General features: G+C 36.5%; 1 protein-coding gene across 8 annotated transcripts in view; it reads right to left on the bottom strand.

Moving 5' to 3' along the window:
* Positions 1-23,636, bottom strand: part of slc4a11 (solute carrier family 4 member 11) — a 73,496-nt gene that overhangs the window by 9,635 nt on the left and 40,225 nt on the right. For 5 of the 8 annotated variants that reach the window (XM_056248012.1, XM_056248009.1, XM_056248016.1 and 2 more), the window contains exons 5-15: positions 22,220-22,448; positions 17,859-17,891; positions 15,217-15,298; positions 11,109-11,232; positions 7,928-8,137; positions 5,971-6,030; positions 5,543-5,627; positions 4,077-4,202; positions 3,865-3,978; positions 2,197-2,329; positions 2,035-2,108 (exon numbers count right to left, since the gene is read on the bottom strand). In XM_056248012.1, the coding sequence (XP_056103987.1) occupies positions 2,035-2,108; positions 2,197-2,329; positions 3,865-3,978; positions 4,077-4,202; positions 5,543-5,627; positions 5,971-6,030; positions 7,928-8,137; positions 11,109-11,232; positions 15,217-15,298; positions 17,859-17,891; positions 22,220-22,448 (1,270 nt within the window). The remainder of the gene's footprint in view (positions 1-2,034; positions 2,109-2,196; positions 2,330-3,864; positions 3,979-4,076; positions 4,203-5,542; positions 5,628-5,970; positions 6,031-7,927; positions 8,138-11,108; positions 11,233-15,216; positions 15,299-17,858; positions 17,892-22,219; positions 22,449-23,636) is intronic. The other 3 variants (XM_056248011.1, XM_056248013.1, XM_056248014.1) reach the window with 3 other exon arrangements.

Genomic DNA, 23,636 nt, shown 5'->3' with positions numbered 1-23,636 from the left:
GCAAATGACACTTCTCTCAAAATTCAACACTGGTCTTGCGTCAAACTTAATACAGTTGACAAGCCAATTCATTAAGTTGAAAAAATATGTAAATAATTATTTTGTATTTTGATGACCTAGGAATACTTTTAATTGTTTAGTTTAATTTAATTTAATACTTTATGCTTGTTTTATTGTTTATTTTTTTTTATATTCCTGGTAAGACAAGTACGTTTTGTTTTAAGCAAGTTATCTCAGTCTCTCTAAACCCCCCCTTACCGCTAGCATTCTCTGCTCTGATTGGTCAGACGGCCCAGTATGTTGTGATTGGTCATACACTTGTGCATGTGTTGAAAACTAAACGCCTATTATCATATCTGAATTTCAGATCCGGAGGCTTTCTCAGCACTTGATACACAGTGATACGAATGATGGCATCGGTTTTTCCGTATCAATTCCAGTGCGAGTCCTCATCCTTTTAAAGTGAATGCAAAGTGGATTCGCAGCTCAGAAAACAGCATCTTCTCGACATGTCGACAACATGAACTAAACTCTTCCAGGCCTCAGCTACAACTACAGTGTTTGAGGGCGGGTCAAAGTAGACATTGTTCACGAGCAGCCAATGAAGACCACAGGCTGGCATTATGCAAATTTGTTACATTGTCACATAGAGAAATAACAGGAAGTGAGACTGGAATTGCTGACGACTCGTTTCAGCAGTTCAGAATAATTATTTTTCTTTTAGGTGACAATAATTGTATTAGTCGCGCACTTTAAAAATTTGCAGACATTCACAAACAGTTATATTACACACTGCATGAAAGGTAATATTCTGAAAAGCATAATAGGGGCACTTTAATTCAAAAGTAATCACATTACGAAACTTTAATTCTTTGGTATTTGTGGTGCATTACTGATTAAATTGTTAAGTAATAAGTCATTTGTACATATTTTTAAAGTAACCATATCTGGTTCAGTGTCAACTCTTTAAAGGTCCTTTTGAAACTGGTATTTGTAATCCAGCAGTTCCTAGGTTATGCTTATTTTTTACAGGCAAATGACCTTTGTTTTGCATTTATTGAAGCTGTTTCAGCACACATTAGACTGGCTTTATCTACTAGGAAGAGCAGCAATGGTTCTGAACTGATGGTGCTGATCTGCCTGACTGTAGGCATAAATCTTCCAAATCCCCTGCAAACCTTGAGTTTTATGAGTTCTTATGAGGTTTTCTGAAGTCTCTTTTGATCAGACTAAATTTCACTTGAGCACAATTGTTTGGGAAGAAACAAGTAACATGGTGCTTTCCATTGAGCATAGCAGGTCAAAGCCACAGCTGAGTCCAATTACCTTCTTTTCAAGAGGTCATTATAGTAGAGGTTATCTTGATTGTTTAACACGTTTGTTCAATAAAGACATGGAACTGCAAAATGGTTTGTCTGTGTGTGTTTAAGGCCAGTCGAAAATTACATATACTAGAATACAGATATGTTGTGGACTATAGCATTTTTTGTAGAGTATGATTAAATTTTATTTTTATTTTTCTATATGGAATGGAATGGAAGCAGCGGCAGATCTTTTTTACTTTTTTTGATAGAACCTAGTTCTATCAATTAGTTGTTGATTGGATGAAGGCAGATCTGAATGAGAACTTGCAGTCGATGTTGCAGTTAACTTGCAGTCAACTTGAATGTTTGGAGAAGTCTGGCATTCTGAGCAATCTGTCATCAAGTAATAATATTTTAGTATAAATTAACTGTGAAACTAATGAAACCGATTCTGTAGTGTGACAGCATATTCTCATTATCACTAAACAGTATTATATGTATGTTAAATGAACTGTATAATTTTTTCCTGGCCAGTAACAGTGTAAAATGTTAAATGTCTTTATTTTACAGTGTGACAACTAGCCCCAGTTTCTCTCTATTTCTTATGAAGATCAGACTGTAATCTAAGAATCATTCACACAGAAATCCAGATGATTTCAAAAGGTTTGGCTGTGTATATATGTGTGTGTGTGTGTGTGTGTGTGTGTGTGTGTGTATGTATAGCACTCACTCTTGACAGTGCCCTTAACTGCGTCTGCTACAAAAGCAATGGAAATGAACAAAGCTATCACCTCCTCTATCGACCTGTGGGTCAAAAACATCAACAAAAACATTTCAGTCTTCAAGCAGTGGCATCTGCGTGAGTATGTATATTTGTAGGTGTGTGTCTGACCTTTTGAAAAGCTTAACAAGCAGACTGAGGTTGAAGATTCCTCCCATGATGAGGAAGAGGCTGTTCCACAGGCCGATACATGCATAAAATGCTGCAAAGTCCAGCTCATAATCATCACAGACCCCCCTAATCACTGCAGCCATAGAGAGACAAACACACAGAAGCATTGGAGAAAATTATAGTGATTTTAACTGTTAAAGATTATACTGTAAAAAACTGTTAATTGGTTAACAGTAAGTTCCTTTACTATATACACGGGGAGACTGTAATAGATCTAACCTTACATTTCAAGAAATTTTACAGTAAAATATTTTTAAACATTTTTATAAGTAAAAGAAACAAAGATATACATATAAAAAAAGAACAAATCTTTTTTTTTTTTTTTTTTAGTGAAAAGCCGTAAACATTCACAGAATTCACTGACACTTTACATTTGAAGGTTTTACCTTTTACAGTTTTTCACAATTGCTAACAAGCGTTTACAAGTACTTTTTCAAAACTCTTAACACAGCAACATACCTATCACACAATTGGCCAAATAATTAATTCTCTGGCCAAAACCAAATTTTTCACCCTTACACATGTAGAACCCATGAAAGCTTATTTCTGTCATGGAATAGAAAAAAGATAATTGTGACTTTTTATCTCACAATTCTGACTTTTTATCCTCTCAATTCCTAGTTTATATCTCGCAATTGCAAGAAAAAAAGTCAGAATTGTGAGATAAAAAGTCACAATTACCTTTTATACTTATTTTTATTCTGTGGTTGAAAAAAGCTTCTGGATTTGTTGTTGTTGTTGTTTTCATTTCAGTTAAAGCTTCATGTAAAGCTTTTTCTACAACGATTCCAGTGTCACTGTTCCATATACGCAGATTATGTGGTCTGCGTAGGGCACTAAAAAAAGGGGCACTTTTGTAATTGTAAGCTTTTGAGGTTTTTTTTTATTTTTTTATTTTGTTGTTGTTTGTTTTCTGGGCAGGATTTTTTTTTACAGTAAATGACACAACGTTACTGTCATTAAGAGTCCTCCACACAAACAGAATCACAACTAAGGGTGCGAAAAGAACACAATCAACTCAAATCTCATGACAAGGGATTATAACTCACAGTAAATGTTGATCGTTTGATGTTTAAAAAACTGCTCCCAAACATTTCAATAAAGATTTAAAGAATTCCTGCTGTTATTCCCATGAGAAACCACAAGACAAGATCTTTGATTGGGAAGGATCATTATCATAGATGAATGTGGCAGTTCTGTCCTCATCTGCACATTTTTATCCAAACAGAATTTCGTTGTACTACAGCAAAACCATTTTTCAGGGCAACTCTCCCGCTGGTGACAGTGTGCGATTGCAGCCGCAGGAATGAGCTTTAGAAGGAAATCTCCTCTCAGCCAGGGCAAACATCAAAGTTTGCCCAAACAAATGGCGGCCATATCAGACTCCCATCCTGCAGTTTGTGAGATTAAGAGTCTTGTTCCACCTTATCCTGAGGTTAGCAGAGCTCTCTAAACAGTCAACATCAAAGTATTCAACAAACAGAGTGCTCATCTAAATATTCTGTAAAAAAAACTAAGCTCAAGACCAGACCGCAACGAAAAAGGTAAGCGTGTATGTGAACGTGCATCTATTGTTGCATGTGATTGTGAAGGCATGTATGTACATACCGCTGATGAAAATAGCGATGGGCGCTGTGGTCAGTGGAATGACGAGAGGAGAGCCAGCACACAATGAGTAGATGATTCCACCTATACTCTGCCCGATGATCGTCTTCTGAACATCTAATCAACAGAGAGAACAAATCAGTCTGTCTATCTGTGTGCGTGTGTGTGTGTGTGTGTGTGTGTGTGTGAGAGAGAGAGAGAGAGAGAGAGATCACCAATCTCGCCCCGAGTGCTCTCGTCGTTGAGTGAGCCAAAAGCAATGGCAGGAAGCAGCACAGCAATGTAGAGAAAGATGGACGTCGTCATGAACTTGACCAGGGCTTTGTTATTACCCACTAAACCTGAAACACACACATTTATATAAAATAAAATAAATACATAATATAAAATATATTACTGCTGTCAAAGTTAACTTGTGAGATTAATATGTTTAATGGCATGTCATTTAACATAGTTAGCGTAGTTTGATAATTTTCATTCAGTTTTATTCAGTTATTTCTGACTTTAAATAAATGATAAATTATGAAGGAAGACCTGTAGCAGCATTTGCCGATTTTGTATTGCAGAGATTTCATTGAAGCTCAAATATCGGCTCAAAATAACACAAATATTTTCAAATAACACATATACTATAATAAATCTGTATTTTATCTATTTATAGCTATCACATATAAAATAAATATCATTAGAGCTATATTCACCTGACACAAAACAATAAACAATCTCCATCAGAGTGAAAGCATGAACAGAGACAGTACATATACACTACCATTCAAAAGCTTGGGGTCGGTAAGATTTTTTGATGGTTTTGAAATAGTGTCTTATGCTCACCAAAGTTACATTTGTATGATCAAAAATACAGTAAAAACAGTAATATTGTGAAACATTATTACAATTTAAAATAACTGTTTGAATATATTTTCAAATGTAATTTATTCCTGTGATGGCAAAGCTGAATTTTCAGCATCATTACTCCAGTCTTCAGTGTCACATGATCCTTCAGAAATCATTTGAATATGCTGATTTTCTGCTCAAGAAACATTTCTTATTATTATCAATGTTGAAAACGGTTGTGCTGCGTAATATTTTTGTGGAAACTGTGATACTTTTTAGGATTCTTCAATGAATAGAAAATTCAAAAGAACAGCATTTATTTGAAATGGAAATCTTTTGTAACATTATAAATCTTTTTAATGTCTCTTTGATCAATTTAATGCATGCTTCCAGAATAAAACTATTAGTGTGGTTTATACAAATGTATAAAACTATAACTAAAAATGTTCTAATTTATATAAAATAATATATAACTGAACTGATTCATTAAAATGAATAAGACTTCTCAATGCAATAAGAGAAATAGAGAGGATAGTTTAGGAGAGCATGTTTGATTTCCTCAGATTGCTCGGCTGTACTGTATATATATCTTTGTGTGTAATATAATGTGACAAAACCCAGCAATGTAGCATTTTGTCATGCATTTTGTACGTCCTGTTCCTGCTTGTTAGTGGACAAGCTCTTCTGAAATTAGCTGAACTACTGTCACACCTTCGAATTTAGCTAAGGACATTAATAAGACATCTAGAAGAGCCTACATACTTTTGAAAACTTTAAAAATGCTAAATTAGATTATAGATTCTTTCATTTTAAAATACTTTTATTTGTAAGTTTATGCTTGACACACCATCAGTGAAGTCAGACGGGTAGAGAGGCAGTCGGCGACACAGATCCTCATAGATTCCTCTGCCCACTCTGAAAAAATCTCTACACTACACAGATACAGAGAGAGAGAGAGAGAAAAAGAGTGATGATTACTCTCTCACACACAGAAACAGACACACATAGGCTACATATAACTACATATATAAACGTGAAAACATTTAAATACATTGCAGCAGGAGAGGCACAAGATTAAAGCACGTACACACACCAATTAAACATCATACACATCAAATCCTGCTGAATCACAGCAAATACACACACAGAAGCAAATACACACAATGCTTTACACTGCAAGGGAAGAGATACTGTGTTAAAGCAGACAAACACACACTCTCCTACTTAAATCCTCACAAACAAACACACACAGAAGCTCAGTGTAATCGCACTCACACAGGGCCCCCTGCACAGCAGAGAGAGAGACACAAGATGAGAGAACACAGATTCTGCAGACTAGAGAGAGAGACAGCCCAGTGTTAGAACAGCATTAGTACAACGCAAACGCATTACAATTACATCAGCAAAGCACAGTCAAGAAACCAGTTACATTACTCTAAATATCCATTAATGTAGCATCAGAAATGTAGCATCTGGCACATGTGCATTTCAGAGACCTGAATTAGACTGGCTTGTTTCTGTTCGCAAACGGACAACTTTTGTAACCCAGTTCTTCTAATGAATTGGTCCACAAAAAAAAAAAAAAAATCTGTTTGAATCTTTTTAACAAATTACTTTGAATCTGTCAGAGCAGATACTGAATCAATATCCAACTTGATGTTTTTTTCACTTCACAATAACTTTGTTCACATCACTTAATGCATTAGTTATCATGAACTAAAAAACAACAACATTTTTTACAGCTTAAAATCATAAATATTCAGTCAATACATATAAATGTTAATTTATCCTATTGTTTAAAAGTTTGGGGTCAGTAAGATTTTTTTCCTGTTTTTGAAAGAAGTCTCTTATACAAAGGCTGCATTTATGTGATAAAAAAATTCTATATATTTTAAAAGATTTATATTGTTTTCTATTTTATTGGATTTAAAAAAAGAACAGCATTTATCTAAAAACAGAAATCATTCATAGCATTATACATTTCTTTACTGTCCCTTTTGATCAATTTAATGTGTCCTTGCAGAACTAAATTAATCTTTTTTTTATTTATTTTTTATCATACTGACCCCAAACATTTGAACGGTACTGTATAACTATTGTTTATTATTAATTCATGTTTGTTCAAAATACAATTTATACAACTTAAAATGTATTAATACATTTAAAAATTAAAGTGAATAAAATTTGCCAATAATTTATAGGTTATGATACCTAATTCATAAACAAATATTAACAAATTGAACCTTATAGTATAATAGAAACAGAAAAATTGTAAAATACTATAGAATTTGTTTTGTTTAGACCAATTAAGGCAAGGTAGGAGGCACTGATGTGTATTTGTGTCTTTGTGCCAGGTCACAAATGAACGGTCTTGTTGAATTAATCAAATTTGAATAGGCTTTACGGGTCAGGATTTGGCGATGGAGCAGTTTGTCCGTCTCACATTAATGACCTACATTAGCCTCTTATTGGCAGACAAGCTCATTTTCTGTCAGTCAGAGAGAACCTGTCTCAGGATATCTTTAAATAAGTCACACAGCTTTAAGTGTTCATTACTGAGCCGCACTCATTCATCATGACAGCGTGTGCCTGAAACAGAAAGAGTAAGGGACCTTTCCTGGGCATTTGCCAGAGATGGATAGCTTTTAGTGTGCACACACACAAGTGATCACACACACACACACACACACACACACACACACACACACACACACACACACACACACACACACACACACACACACACACACACACACACACGCACGCACACACACACACACACACACACAAACACACACACACACAGTAATGATCCTCTCCACCTGGTTACCATTCCTCGGATGTGTGATGGAGTGAAAAATGCAAAAAACAAAACAAAAACACAACTATTTGGGTCTCCGCTGTTGTCTTTACAGAGAAGAAAAGAGAGGGCTTTTACAGGCGGCTAACCTCAGCCAGGGTGGTCTAATGCTCACATATGCCGAATCAGACTTTGTGTGTGTGCGTCAAACCAGAGTAACAAACAAGATAAATTCTCATTAGCTGTTACATGCTCAGGAGAACTTAATCACTGGAGTGTAAGTCAAACAGCAAAGGGCAAAGGGTGAAGGGAGAAAGAGAGAGCGATAGACGAAGACCGGAGAGAGAGATTGGAAACAATGGCAACCGTTAAAACTGAAACCGTTACAACTGAACCTTAAGCATCGCCGCACACGCTGCGATGTGCACACACCTTCAGTGGTTTTTGACTGTGCGGGTCTGTCTCTTCGCCCTCCACAGCTGTGGTTTTACGCTTGGCAGCGGTCAGGTGGTACCTCTGGATGACTAGCGCCTCTTTGAACTCCTCTTGAGTTTTACTCTCTAGCAGCTTCTGTCTGAAAGAGATGTCTGAGAACATGCTGGCGAACGTCCTGCCCAGCTCCATCGCCGTCTTAGTGCTTTTCTGAGAAACAGAGATCAAACATGTGTTACATTTGGTGTTCATTAATCATTTATAGTTGTTACACTCTTACACTGTATCTACACCACGAGCGAATAGGACCCGTTATAATCAGTGATGCTGTCTACACTGAATGCGACATTAAACTGATCCCCTGTTCAATTTCTGATGCACTCCAAGCTTTCGTGCTACTTTCGTGCTATATGAATAACAAATGGAGTTGCAACAGTCGTTTTGTCGTGTCCAGTAGGCATAGTTTTAGAAGAAAAGGTTCTCAGTAGAACCTGTCAGGCACTTCATACAGTAGTAGCCAAAAGTGATGTCCGAAGGGGATATTTGTTTCTAATGACCCTACAAATTTGATGAAACCATCAAAATATAGTAAAAAAAATTATATGTACAGTCCATGAATATGCCAAAGATTTGATTTGTATTACTATGTATGTATTTTTTAATAATACAATTATTTTAATAATTTTTTCCTTGAAGGATATTATGTTAATTTGTAAATGATCTTGTCTTAAAGTTTATTTACCAATTCTGTATTTTTATTAATTAATTAATTAAATATTTATTATATTTATTATTATATAACTATTATTGTTATTGTTATAATGACATTTTGTATTTAAAGGGTTATAGTGGGGGGGGGGGGGGGGGGGGGGAAGTTATGACTTTAATTGTATGAAGCTTTATGTTAATGTTTAAAGTTTACAAATAAATATTACAAAAAAATATCAAAATATGAGGAAAATATTTTTAATTTCTTAAATATTTTAAACACGAGGGAAAAACAAAATACTAAACTTGGTTAAGGTATTTATATGACAAAATTATTTGCCAAAAAAGGCAAACTACAGCTACAGGTTTTATTTTACAATGAAAAAAAATTGCACAGAAAAAAAACCTCACAGGAAAAAGCATGCACTGACATTATCAGTTATTAACATTTCATTGTTTCTCTCTTGTTTTTGTTCTTAATTTCTTTGTATGACAGCCTAGCCAAAAATACAAAATCTTAAACAAATGTATAATAATATTTGAATAAAGGGTGAATATTTTTCAATTTTCCAAGGTCAGGCATCATTTTTAGCCACTACTCTATATAGAACCTTTTAGGGATTCCTGTTAAGGCTTATTTTATGGATTTAGTTTTAATTCATTAATTTTATTTTAATTAATTTTCTTAATTGTATTACATTTTATGAATGAAACCGCTCATAAACATATTTTATCACCAGAAAAAAAATTAAACGACCCGTTAAATATAAAAGTATTGAGACATTTCTGCTTATATAGAACCTTTTTGGCATAAAGTCTTCAAAGTAGTAACCCAGAATTTTTTGGAGCAGAAAATAATGCAGTTGCAGTTAAGCTGTTGATTCGCTTAAATGCTGCTAATACATGGTCTAAATTTTAGATTTATTCTCAACTTTATTTCCAGTTAAATGTTTTTACTCTGCTAATACAAGAGAAGAGAGTACATGCACTTTTGACCAGTTCTCTGGATTTATGATTTTTGCTTTATCATATGGATTGAGTCCATTTGGTACTTAAGTTACATAACATTTGTGTTGTCTATTGTTTTAAAACACACGGCAAGAAAAGAGGATGCATCTACATGTGCCAGCATGACAATCCAGCTTTTAATGTAATGAGAAGATGCGTTTTTGTGTGTGTGCGCGCATATAATTGTATTGCTTTTGAGAAAAGCACAGGATTACAAAGCAAAAAAGTTTGCTATACTGCCTGGTGAACAACAGAGAACAGAAATAGATGAGTGCATGCAAGAACACAAGGGGAAAGAGAAAGAGAGAAAGAAAGAGAGAGAGTGATTAGATGTAAACAGATGTAAACACATACACACAAACACACAGATTTATGATGTAAACACAGACACAAAGAGATACACAAAATGGTCTTGGAGGGAGCCAGGGGCCCCAAAGCCTTTAAAGGGAGACTGCAAGGGGAACACAAAATGCAGGACCAGGACTTTAAGACTTGAACGTGATCGTATTATTGTGTCTGAACCTGCCATGAATAAGATCTTGTTAATATCTCAACTGTTTCTCATGAATAGCAAATAGTTTAAACAGAGCAAATTGCTCTTGCTTTTTGATGCCAAGGACCCCAAAAATATGATACCTTTCCTGAAATATGAAGACAAACTATATATTTTTAATGTATAAATACCCATTTAAACTGTGTGTTTTTTTTGTGTGTTTTTTTACAATTAAAATATTATCAGGAAAAATATTTACTTCGGATTAAGTTGACAGTGTATCTTTTTTTTCCAATATATTAAAGACGAAATACAAATACAACATTTGTGAACATAACACATGTACATCATAATGGAGAAATTAACACTTAGAAATGAAGATTGTTTTGACAAAAATATTCTGATTATTATTACTGTTAAAAAATAGGACTGTCAGTAGAATAATCTTATGATTATTCAAAAGAAACTGTGAATAATCTTATGACCTGTTCTTACAAAGCAAAGTGAAATATTGATAATATCAATTTCAGTAAATGTGTTAAAAAAAAACATTTTATTTTAGTGTCCTTGTTACACGTAACATGCACTTACTATAGTACCATGTACCAACAGTAAATTATTAACCCTAACCATAACCCTAATGTAAATACATGTTGTTCATAAATATTACTCAATACTTTCATTTATAATTCCACCGTAACAAGGACACCTTAAAATTAAGTGTAACCAAAAATGATTTAATAAAGATATTAAATTTGTAAAATACATTTAGTAAAAATAAAGTTTGACCCCCAGGGCGCTGCTAGGGTTTCCCTGGGTCCCAGTTTGAAAAACCTCAGATTTGCAAAGACAAGAAGTTTGAAATCAAAGCTATTTCTTTTTTTAAAAAAGAAAAAGAAAAAAAGAATGTCCATAACGTGCAAATAAACTGTTTTCAGTATGTGTGTGTGCATTTATGTGTGATTATATTACCATCTTTGAAGGTGCCAGAATGAGGATAACATAGCGGACCTCTGCACAGTTTTCCCCCCAGTTCTGTGGACGGTCTAGGCGTGAGATACACACGTGCCGCCTCTGCAGGGTCTTCACATTGCAGCTGTCACAAAGAGTTCATAAATCATCATAAATCCTCTTTACAATTTACATAGTGCTTTAATATACCTGGCACAGTATCAGATTAATTCAATATGTAACAGGAGTACAGCAAACAGATTAACAAATCCATTGGTTGAGGTCTAATGGGATTACAGAAAGCTCTTGAACAGGGGTGTCAAAGTAATGTTTGGTTCTGGGGCGGTTGGGAAAAAGGCCCTTCCTGTTCTCTTTCAGGCTTATAAAGTTAAAAAGTGTACACCTTTTGTTTTAGGCTTGCTGCCACCTATTATGAGGTTAATATCAACACAATCAACTATATTAAAAGGGAAAAGATAAAACCACTCAATGCTTTAATAAATCAAGTCAAATATTACCATAAAAGCTGGCCTAAGGAACAAAATGTAACAATACACTGTTCCACGTCTAATTTACTTAAAATACACATTAATAACTGGCCCTATATGTCTCATTGGTCCAGCTAATACTCATAACACCTGCTTGTGGCCATAAAACTCAAAAGAGAAGTCAGAAAAGAAAAATGTGATAGTCTCAACTCTCAACTAAAACATGCGAAAGCTGTTGTGCCATTCTGTAAGGACTTTGGTAACCTTGAGGCCATAGAGCTGCTGTGGGTCATCCAACATTGCCACTTGTTTCCCTTTCTTGCCCATAAAATTGTCTGCACATAATTCAAAGAAAAACAAATCTTCTGTTCACTAGGCTAGTGTGGGTTATTGCAAATGGATGAACTTGACTTTTTATTGTATTTACCTTACTGTGAGTCTTTGTTCTGACCCTAGAGAGTCTTCGATGACTTTTGATTTACAATCTCTGGATTTATGATCTCATGTGAATTAATAAAGCTAATTAGAGTGTTAAAAGTAAACAGATTTAGCTTGCTGTCAATAATTGAAGTGCTTAAGGATGAGACTTGACTTGACCCCTCCCCCGGACAGCTCATCATAATCAATAATTAATTACAATACAAATCTATGTATCCATCCATCCATCTATCCTAAACTGACAAATGAGTAAATAAGTAAATAGTCATCTAGGAATTGACAATATTAGCCACTCTCCAATATCAGATTATAGAGTAGAACAAAATAGTAGGCTTCAATGCAAAAACCAGTACAAGTAGAGAAAGAAAAATATGTCTACAATGTACAAAGTGCTTTTTACGGGTCATCTGATTATGTTCTTTAAAATGCACAAAGTGCACTTCACTACACCATGTTTTTGGATATGAGCCCGGTTAAAATGCTGTTCTCCTTAATTTTGTCATAATTGAATGAATCACTGCTGCCATTATTACAAAAAAATCTGCATAAGTATCTGTTTTATATAAAATTAAGTTTGCCACTTGCTTTAAGTAGGTTGTAAAAGTAGTAGAATTCAATAAAATACCTTATTTGCATATAAAGAAAAGAAAATGACTTACTTTAAATGTGGCACAGCACTATCTATACTAGCAAATAAAGCAGCTGGTTAAGTTTGACAGGGAGTGGTTAGAGAAAATAACACTTGTTAGTTTGCACACTGATGTTGGCTGCTGCCTGACACTGCTACAGTATGGAGGCTGTTGATAAAAGTTCTGGCAGCTATTAAGCAAAAGCGTTGAGAAAGAAAAGGTGTTGGGGGATCTTGAGACCTCTGAAACAAAGCAGATCAATCATCAGAACCTAATCATGACCTGCAGATGTCTGTTAGATAGGGTTTGTTGGGGATAATTTTATTTTGATAAATGACTCAATAGCAGGTAGCAGATTTTGATAGATGGGAATCCTAAAGTCATCATCTTGTCAAATTACAAGAGTTGCTTCAGAACAAGAGTTGGCCAACTAGAATTGTTATAAATAATTATTTAAAAGAATTTCATAAACACCCATGCGAGAATTGCTGCAACAAAGAAACATGTAAATGTCTGGAATGCTATGAGACAGAAGAGACAGGATTTCACGTCATCCAAATCCGAAAAAAGATCATGTCAAGAACTTTGTGTGTGTGTGTGTGTGTCTGTGTTACAACCAAGAAAGTTTTAAACTATTTCAGCGATACTAGCAGGGGCGGCGCCAGGGGGGGTCTTGGGGGGTCTCAAGACCCTCCCAAAAAATGCTTTGACCCCCCATTTGACCCCCCACCCCCTTCCTGATTAAAAAATATATATATCCGGGATAAATATTTAAAAATGTTTATCTTCAAACTACGCAGAACATACAATAATAATTAATAATTTATTCGACATACAAAATATATAAACATAAGAATCACGTTCCCTCTAAGCTGCGCGCTGTGCGCGGTCGTGCACTTCTGATGCCGCGGCCGCGCAGAAAAGAATAATATGCCACGCAGAGGACTGACGCGAAATGTGTGGGGAAATCCATTTGATTCTATGTGAGAAATAATTGCAGTGCTCAAACTGGTGAGTGCAGTTAACAGGTTTCAAAGAAAGAGAATGATGTGAGCGCGTGTGATTGGCAGTGAGTCGTGTGTGCGGACCAAATAGCCTATCTCAATACGAGAGGCGACGAGAAACGCAAAGACATGTGAAATAAAATCACAATATCATGTTTTAAAGAAGAGTGGTTTGATTAAAGTGGTGGAAATAACGGATGATGGACACAGAACGGTAATTACACACCCACCCGCGTGCAAACTCAAAATACATCATTAGTTTACATAGATTTAAATAGTTTCAGGCATGGTTAGATTAGGCTACTATAGAAGAGTTCACATATTCACTTTTCTTGAAAATATTTAGCTATTAGATCTAGCTATTTACAGTAAATGCTTCAGTTTGTTTTCATATTATAATAATATAATATGAAAACAAATTGAAGCATTTAAACTGATATATTATATCACTTCAAATACTTCAATTCATTTTTTATATTATATTATTTTATATTAGGCATATATTTTATTATATTATAAGCCTAAATAAAGAATCTCACAAGGGTATTGTTTAGGGCTCATTGCCATTAAAAAGTTTGAAACCCCCTGCTAAAGAAAATATAGGCTAGGAAATTCATAAGCTATAAACAATCATTTAACTTTGATGGTTTAATGCTGCCTGTACAATTAATTGACTGTACAAAAACACTTTATGGTTTTCCTAAACCATCTCAGTGTAACAGCTTAATTTTCTTTCATAATTGATTATATTATTGTAAATATTTGAACTGTCCTGCAGAAGACTTTGTAAATAATTGTTCATAGGATTTCTTAGTAAAGACTGGAAACAGAGGACACCGAGGAATTGGAGGATGAGGAGGATACTATTTTGTAAATATGTTTTCTGTCATGGGTGTGGCTATGGCAATTAAAGTTCGAGCATATTGTTTGCAAACTGCAATTGATTAATTAATTAAAAACAAAGTAGTTGATATGCTGTGTTGTTTTTGTTGTTAAGTAGCTGCAATATGCAGTTATTAGCCGTGTCCACTGTATTTTTTGTTGGTTTTCATAAGACCCCCCTTGAAATGACCAGGACCCCCCATTGCCCCCCCAATCAAAATTGTTTGGAGCCGCCACTGGATACTAGTAGGGTGGCTCTCAAAGTCTTTTAACTTTAGCACAAATAGCACGTTACCTCTATAGTATTTACACTGTGTGTGAATAGCATCTATCAATAATTTCACTTTAATAAACAATATTCTATTTGTTGTTATTTATACTTGATGCAAAGAGGATCTACCACTATTACACTCTTTAAAAAGTTATTCTGGTAGATATATTATTTATTTATTTTCTTAAATAAATGTTGCATCCTTGCTGAATAAAATAATTGATTTCTTTAAAAAAAAAATCTTACTAACCTCAATCTTTCGAACAGTAGTGTTTATACTTTAATTAATAACACAATGTTAAATTGGCAGCCCTAGGAAAAATAATTGTTCCTATCTTGTGGCATTTCTTCAGACACCCCAGCTCTAGAAACTCTCCAGGCTCAGAGTTACAGGTAAAACAGATCCAGGTAACTCACAGGATGCAAAGCCAGGACTGCTGGTACTGGATCCCTGTGGCTGTGGCCGTCACACACTGCAGCGTCTCTGACAATAGATGCACTGTGAGGAGAGAAGGCAAGGGGTCAGTCATGACTGGGTGTGCACTATGGTCAAGAAAACTAGAAGAAAACATGAAGAAACATGAAGAAGAAAACTAAACAATAATTTCAAGTTAACTACAATCTGGATGCCACTTCAAAAGTACTGCACATCAAGTGTGAATGGAACACGAAGAACAGTAGTGAGACTGCTCACAAGTTCGACACCAAGATTAAGTCAACTGACTTTCACTGTATATGGGGACACACAAAAACACAAAAAAACAAACAAACAAGAGGATGTGAATTGATGGAGGGACTGGTAATAATCATCTCCATGAAAAGGCTAATGCATATCAAGGTAGAACATAAGCAGAAGCTCACCAGAGGACAATACACATCACTGCAGCCAACGTGAGTGACAATGAAGACCTTTCCAAGAACAGCACCAAATGTTTCATTCAAATTAATCAATCTGTGTGTCTATGTATGCGCCCTCTCTCTCGTATGTGTGAGCTGTCCAGCATATTAACAACAAGCAGTGTAAAAGGATGTATGTGTGTTTGTGTGTATATGCCCTCTATCCAGCAAAGGTGACAGATGTGAGTTGTTCGGCATGACTAGCAAAAACAATATGTGTATGTGAGTGTATGTGTCTATGTATGTATGTTTGTATGTATGTGTGTGTGTGTGTGTGTGTGCGTGTGGGTGTGAGAGAGAGTGTGCTGTTTAGCAGGCAGGATGGATGTCTCTGGCACACAGTCACACTGTCTCATCAATAAGACATCACACACTCACACCGTGGACAGATGGGTATCACCATGACAACACACTCAGCACCATCGAGAAATAGACAGGAAGAGAGAAAGAATGAGAAGGAGAGGAAAAGATATGGAAACGTATCAATGGAGCAATACAGGGCAATATGAAGACTGTTGAATTGGCATGGGGACAAACAGCTCAGATAATTGTGTACTTGGTGTGTTCGTGAAGAAAAAACAAACAAACAAAAAAAGTACAATGATGCATGTTGTGCACGGCCATAAAGGCATACACTTATGACATATTAAACATTTACAATATTTCATACTATTTTGTTATTTATACAAAAACAGAACATTTTTGTGATGTTTCAAAAAAAATGTTTGCCATTACATTTCTAAGACAGCACTTGCTCGTTGTGTCACAACTTGAGATGAGAGTTGGTATGAGAGTGATAAGATATTTTAATACTGTCTCTGATGCAGAATCAGTTCAAATGGAAAGTTTAAAGTAAACTCAACAATCAGGGTAATTATAGGTAACTAAAACTAAACCCATAAAAACAAATTCCCTTGTTTATGAAAGAAAAATAAATATTTACTGAAAGAAAAAAAACTTTTTAATTTCAGGTAGTTGCAAAAGCAACATTTATCATTTTCATTTAGTTTAGCTTGATGTACAACTTGTCTTAAACACTGACACTAAAACTGAAATACAAATGTATAAAAAAATCATTTAAAAAAATACACTAATAAAAATGACAAAAACACAACAAAATTACTAAAACTTGACATTTATATTTAAAAACAGAAAATACACAAATCAAAACTAATTAAAAATAGTAAAACAAACTATAATAGTATCTCAATGATACTAAAATAAGAGTCAACAATTTTTCACAAAAGTATTAACAGACTTCCTTGTGTGGCATTTTACTCGCTTTAAAATGCTTTAGAAGCTATTATATTATAATCTTTATCTCTATCTATGATGACATTTAGTATTATTATATTTATGATGTTATGGTTATATATAAACTGTCATGGTGCATTATCATTACTTTGGTCAATTTGGTGAGCTACACTATGGAAAATAAGTTGTGGTTATTTAATTATTTATTGCTGTATTTTTAGCCTTTCAGAACAAATATAGTACTGAGATGTATACTGAATATTAACTGATTTAACAAATAAACTGTTTAGCTATATCGTCCTCTCCTGAAATACATGCATTAACATTCAAGCAATCATCTAGGAGGCCAACCCTACCTCACCCCTTCTGATAACTGCCTGAGGCCTGGACATCAGGATGAAATGAGATGCTTTTATTCACACACTCTAAAGACTTTTCCTCAAGAAATTAAAAAGTATTTTCACTCCTTGTGTGTGTGTGCTGCATAAATATTATGCAGAAAAAGACATCAGAATGACAGTGGACTTTTCAATCACAACAGTGGAATCCATGCACAGCCAATCAGCCGAACGGCAATGAGGCAGGAATGAGAGAGAGAGACGGTGATACAGCCCAATCTAACACACCACCACGGGGAAGGGAATCACTCTGTATTCAGCATCAGCTCTTTTTAAAAAAACACCAAATCTTGTCATTTCAAATGTGTGGATACTGATTTCGAATTGGATTGTGTCACTGCATCAACTGGAAAATGCAGTAAATTGATGGATCTGAATAAGAAAACAGAGACTCGCATGTCTGTTGGACTAATGGTACATGTCAGTCACATCCAGTGGAAACACCAGCAGTCAGGGAAAAACACACATGAATTGTGTATAATATCCCACATCTGATCATATCATTCTTACCGTCGTCAAAGAAAATGAAATTCTGCGACCTGTCTGTGCGAGAGAATCAGAGACAAAACAGACCCACACACGCACACACAAACACACACAGAAACGGAGTTCAGCTTGGAAAGGAAAGAGTTAAAGTTAGGCTGAGCACAGAAACACATGTTACGAACCCTAAAAGCAAGCAGAAAGAGTGAAATGTCTCTCAGACACAAATTCAGATTACCCACCACCCACACAGACACACCAAACCTCCCTCTCTCACTAATTGGGGCTGGGTTGTCAGGCAGATGCTCAGGTCTCTTTACTCAGATGAAATATGATTTTTCTCCATCTTTCATTGTGCTTGCATCTTAGCTGAATGAGATCTCCCATTTCATTCTAATTTGATCTTCAGACTGATAGACTTTAGGTTGCATGTGCGTGTGTTTGTGTTAAATGCCTGACGCGTCCACATACAATCAATGCACTCACAATTAGATCCCATTCATGGATTCTCATCCAAATGATCATACATTATCATATTCATGACATTCACATTTCATAATCCAATCACACATCAGTTCATTTGCATGTTCCCAGGCTCATATCATTAATATGATTCTCGCTCACATGTGAGCTATGTATCCTAGCAACAGAGGGACAAGAGAGAATGTATCATCCTTAGACTTAAAAAAAAAAAAGAAGACAAAAAATCAACTAACCATAATTTACATCTCACCATTCATACAATCCGGCAGTGTCCGTGCACAAATTAGGTGCGATGTTAGTCCGGATCAGAGTGGCGGTACAGTAAAGTCCAGGGCTAGGCTTAATTGGTACCCATGATAACGAGTTATATTCTGTGTGTATTCAGTGTGAATTTGGCAATGATGATAAGAACACAGAGATTACTTGTGAGCCCCAAATGATCAATACAATCCAAAAAAAGCATGCTGCCAACTTGTGAAAATCTCAGAGGGAAATGACACATTCATGCAGTCCGTTAGATTTACATTCTGCTGTGTGATTGATTATATACATTGTGTTGTCAAGACTATTTCATTTATTAGAGTGAATTTTATTTTAAGAAATCCTTCAGAAAAACTCAGACAAGTATCAGATGAATCTGTGAGCAACAAGTACACATCTAATCATCAGGATAGAAAATAACTGATTGTCTAGTGGTGAGAATTATCAGGGGTTATAAACAAAGACATTCAATTATATCATAAGGCAACCTGTGTTCTAAGCGAAAGGTTTCATTTACCCTCATCTCTCATAATAGATGACAAAGAAAATTTACTCGCTCTAAATATAGGGGTTTTAAACGTGTATATCAAGAGATGAGATTTCAACTTGCCAAAAACACTCTCATTGTATAGTCACCGGCATGGTTTAAAATACACTATATAGACAAAATTGGGATACCTAAACATGGGACTGTACACCAACAGGGACTGTAATGGCATTGTATTCTAAATACATTTGCTGTTATAACAGCCTCCACTCTTCTGTGAAGGCTTTCCACAAGATTTTGGAGTGTTTCTGTGGGAATTTTTGCCCATTCATCCAGTTAATCAGGCACTGATGTTGGACAAGAAGGCCTGGCTCGCAATCTCCATTCCAGTTCATTCCCAATGTGTTTGATGGGGTTGAGGTCAGGGCTATGGGCCCACAGTCAAGTTCTTCAACACCAAACTCATCCAACCATGTCTTTATGGACCTTGCTTTGTGCACTGAGGCACAGTCATGCTGGAATAGAAAAAGGTATTCCCCAAACTCTTCAAATACTTTAGAAAAAGACAGTGCACTCATATTATTTATGAATCGGAGAAAGTGCAAAGCGCAATATGGCAGAATAAGTGAGATAAATGAGCCAATTGTTAAAGTTATCGCATCCCCACAGCTGCCGTTAGAAGCTCCAGTTGCTCTAGAAACAGTTAAAGTTCTGAGACAAGCGGACTGTACATGCGTTTTGGCTCGTCCAACCTATAAGATAAGCTTTTGAACGCTATTTGAACATAAGAAACAACATTTATGGGACAGTTCAGCAACAGATTTTGTTGCTGATTTGAAATATGTTATTTAAATGTGACTTTGGCAAGCAGTTTTTGAGATTTCAGGATTCCTTATTCAAGTAGATAGGACTTGGTCTTGAATGACTGAAATATCTGCCCAGTGGCATTGCAAATATGGCCGCCAAGTGAATAGATTTTCCTTGAGAGGGACTTTGGTTGGAAGCATATCTTTGTCCAAAATGTCTTGGTATGCTGATGCATTAAGATTTCCCTTCACACGAAGTAAAGGGCCTAGCTCAATTCTGAAAAAGCCCCATACCATTATCCCTCCTCCACTAAACTTTTCAGTTGGCACAATGCAGTCAGGCAGTTAACGTTCTCCTGGCATCTGCCAAACCCAGACTCACCCATCAGACTGCCAAAGAGAGAAGCTTGATTTGTCACATTTCCACTTCTCCAGAGTCCAGTGGTGGTGTGCTTTACACCACTTCACCCGACGCTTGGCACTGCACTTGGTGATGTGAGGCTTGCATGCAGCTGCTTGGCCATGGAAACCTATTCCATGAAGCTCCCGTCGCACAGTTTTCTGGCTGATATTAATGCCAGTGAAAGTCTGGAACTTTTCAGCTATGAAATCAGCAGAGCATTGGTGACTTTTACTGTCCTCGCCGCTGTGGGAAATCTGTGGTGCCATCGTGCTGAGCAGACTCAATCACAACTTGGGCTTGAGTGATTTGCCAGGGGGATGGACTAGCTTGTTGCCGGCCGCCTGGGTTGTGGAGGGGCGGCTGCCATCTGAGATGGAGCGGAGGAGTCGCTGTCGTTTGGCTGAGGCCAGAGCCTGCTGCCGTCCGCCATTATGGGGGAGGAGTAAGGAACAAGGGACTCGTCGCCGGCTGCCCGAACACGGAGGAGCCGTTGCCGTCCACCAGGCATCGGAGGAATTAGAGCTCCGTCCAGCGAGGGATATCTAGTGCCACTGCCAGGCATCGCGAAGGAGTTCACACAGCTGGTGGAGGACCGATGGCAGTGTGTTATGGAAACCTGACCAAGATTTTTTTTCCTCTCTCCCCTTTCTCATCTCTGTCTCTCCTTATCCTTCCGTGTCTTTTTCTCTTTCCTCATCTGCCCTTAAACCCCCCCTCCTCCCCCCAGAGGGCAGAGCACAGTCTCATTAGCACTCTTATCACCGGCCTCGCTCTGTTCCACGGCTATTGGCCCCGTCCTGCTTGCCACATATATCTTCTATGGAAGTCTCAGGACGAAAAAAATGTTCTTCCAAATGCAATGATACGATGTTCTACCTGCCTGTCAACATATGTATTTCCATACCTCGGTGCACCCTGCTTGCGCAGACATCACGTCATCAGCGCGTTCTGTAAGGCTATGCAGAGTTGTAGACAGTCACCGAGCTCTGCATACAAACAGCAGTGGGAACCACTGAACCAAAACAACGAGCTTATGCTGTGTTCATGACATGTTGTAACCGTAATAATGAGATGGCAACCCGTGATGTTCTCGGATTTATGCGTTTCTATGTCAACACTATCAACAACAAAATAAATCTGCAGCAGTCAGGTGGTACAAGTAAGAGCTCTGTAAGTAGTTTACGTTCATTATTATTGTAATGTTATGTGCTTTGAGACATGAGGTAATTTAACACATCTTGTGACGCTTTGCAGACTCTGTTGTGTGTGTTCATGTGTTTTGAAGGAGGCACTCTGAAGATCTAATGCTTTCAATTTTAGATCTAATTAGATATAATGCTAATTTGCTATTGCTAGCCCCTCCGAAATTACCTACCCTACCTTTAACTATTAACTATTGAATTATACATTAATTTGTACTTATTTATATTTCATAGATATTGTATTTTTCTTCCAGCCGCTCCTGCCTCAAAGCTCTTTCAACCCTCAGCTTAAGTTTTGTGATTCGTCTCTATTTTATTCAACTCCATCTGGGAAGGCTTGACCATTCCAGTGAGTCTAATGTGTGAATGACTGGACAGAAGAGTGTTATTATCACCTGACTTCCCTTTATGGGGTCATTCGAGCAAGTCATCTCTCTGACACATCCTAGAGTGAGTTTAAAAGCTATTGGGTCAGCAGGGATGGAAATGGACTTAATTATTGCTGAAACTTCTTTTTTTTCTTCTGTCTCTGCACAGTTCCCTCTGTTACTCATTCTTCAGACCCTTTTTATGTAAAATCTGTATTATGATTTATAAAGCAATTTAAATTAAAATAACATTGACTAACGTCAAACTGTTGTGCTTATATCCTTTGAGGTGTCAGTCAAATCAACTCTCTGAGGCACTGAGCAACCTTTCATAAGCTTTTCATGAAATACCACACAAATAGAAACAAACACACTCACCATTGACTTCCTGTGACCCAGCGTCTGTGAAGAGTGAGCTCATGATCTCCTCGAAGTTGCAGCCAGGCTCAGCGGTGTGAGGGTCCTGTGAGACGTGGCGGAGCATTGTCTTTAACACATCATCTAGAGAGGCCTCGTCCTCGTGCAGCAGAATACTGGCCCTCTCCAGAAACCCATCCAGATCCCTGTGAGCTCGCACTTCCTCCTCGAAGTTCATCAGCTTCACATACTGAGAGAACACATAGAGGAACATGCAAGCAATGCTAAAAATGTCTACAAAAAAAGAACACTTACAAATTTCTAGGGGTGACCCCGAATAGTCGAAGATTCGATGCTTCGATAGGAGGAGCCTGATTCGACTACCAATCTCACGGTCGAATCTTCGCAGAATGTGTTATTAAACGAGGATTATGTCATTTTGGCTATATATGAGTGTGCTCAATGTCTGATTTCACATAGAACTACTGGTTTTCTGTCAATGCGTTAATATACAGCCTATAATGATAATGCTGTCAATAAAAATGTGCAAAGAAAGAAGCTTTTAATAAATATTTTTTAACGTGCGTGCAGCGTGAATAAATCCAAACACCCCGTGACAGATATAAGTTTCACTTTCGATCCGTGACCGACAGAGGAGCGTCTTGTCGGCAGGGATTTAAATCTTTAAAAATGTCTGGGATAAGAAAATCTAAAGATGCACACCATCAGAAAGGATATTCTCCAAGGCTGGATTTAGCATCAGGAAAACCATGATCGCACTTCTGCCGACCAACGTTAACAGGTTGGTTTTCCTCGGGACGTTCTAAAACGCTTAACGTGAAAAAAGCTTTTAAAACGCTTAAATGGCACTTCTATGTGCTTAATGTACACAGTAGGCTACACACCTTAAGAAACCATTCTATGTGCAGATAAGCAGATGAACCCAGAATATGAACGCAACGCGTTTCTCCTATAAAAAGTCACGTGAAGCTTTTTCTTTAACGGTTTTCTATGGGAGGAAAATGCTTATCGTAGCCTATAATAAAACGCGTTGCGTTCATATTCTGGGCTCATCTGCTTTTCTGTAGGCTATATATGCTTTATTAATAAGGTGTGTACAGAATTTTATCTTTTAATATAACAGTTTTAGGACAAAGCCGTTAAGCGTTTTTCACGTTAAGCGCTTTAGAATATTTTATCCGCGCACACAATTTGAAAAGACTCAAACGGTATATGGGTACAAGTGCAAAACATTTCAGCCAGTTCTAATTTGATTTTTGGATAGGCCTACTGTGAACAGGTTTAGCTAAAAAGACTGCCGCTCCAGTTTAGCGTTTATTGTTGTTTCTGCAGTTAAAAAGACAAAGTTGACAATCCTGGCCATACTTTCGTTATTTTAATAATTTCTTTATTTTTATTTTATTAATTGATCACTCAG

Source organism: Rhinichthys klamathensis, unplaced genomic scaffold (assembly GCF_029890125.1).
Source record: "Rhinichthys klamathensis goyatoka isolate OS25496 unplaced genomic scaffold, OSU_Roscu_1.1 h1tg000053l_1, whole genome shotgun sequence".
Classification (NCBI taxonomy): Eukaryota; Metazoa; Chordata; class Actinopteri; order Cypriniformes; family Leuciscidae; genus Rhinichthys; species Rhinichthys klamathensis.
This window is presented reverse-complemented; position numbering and strand designations above follow the sequence as displayed.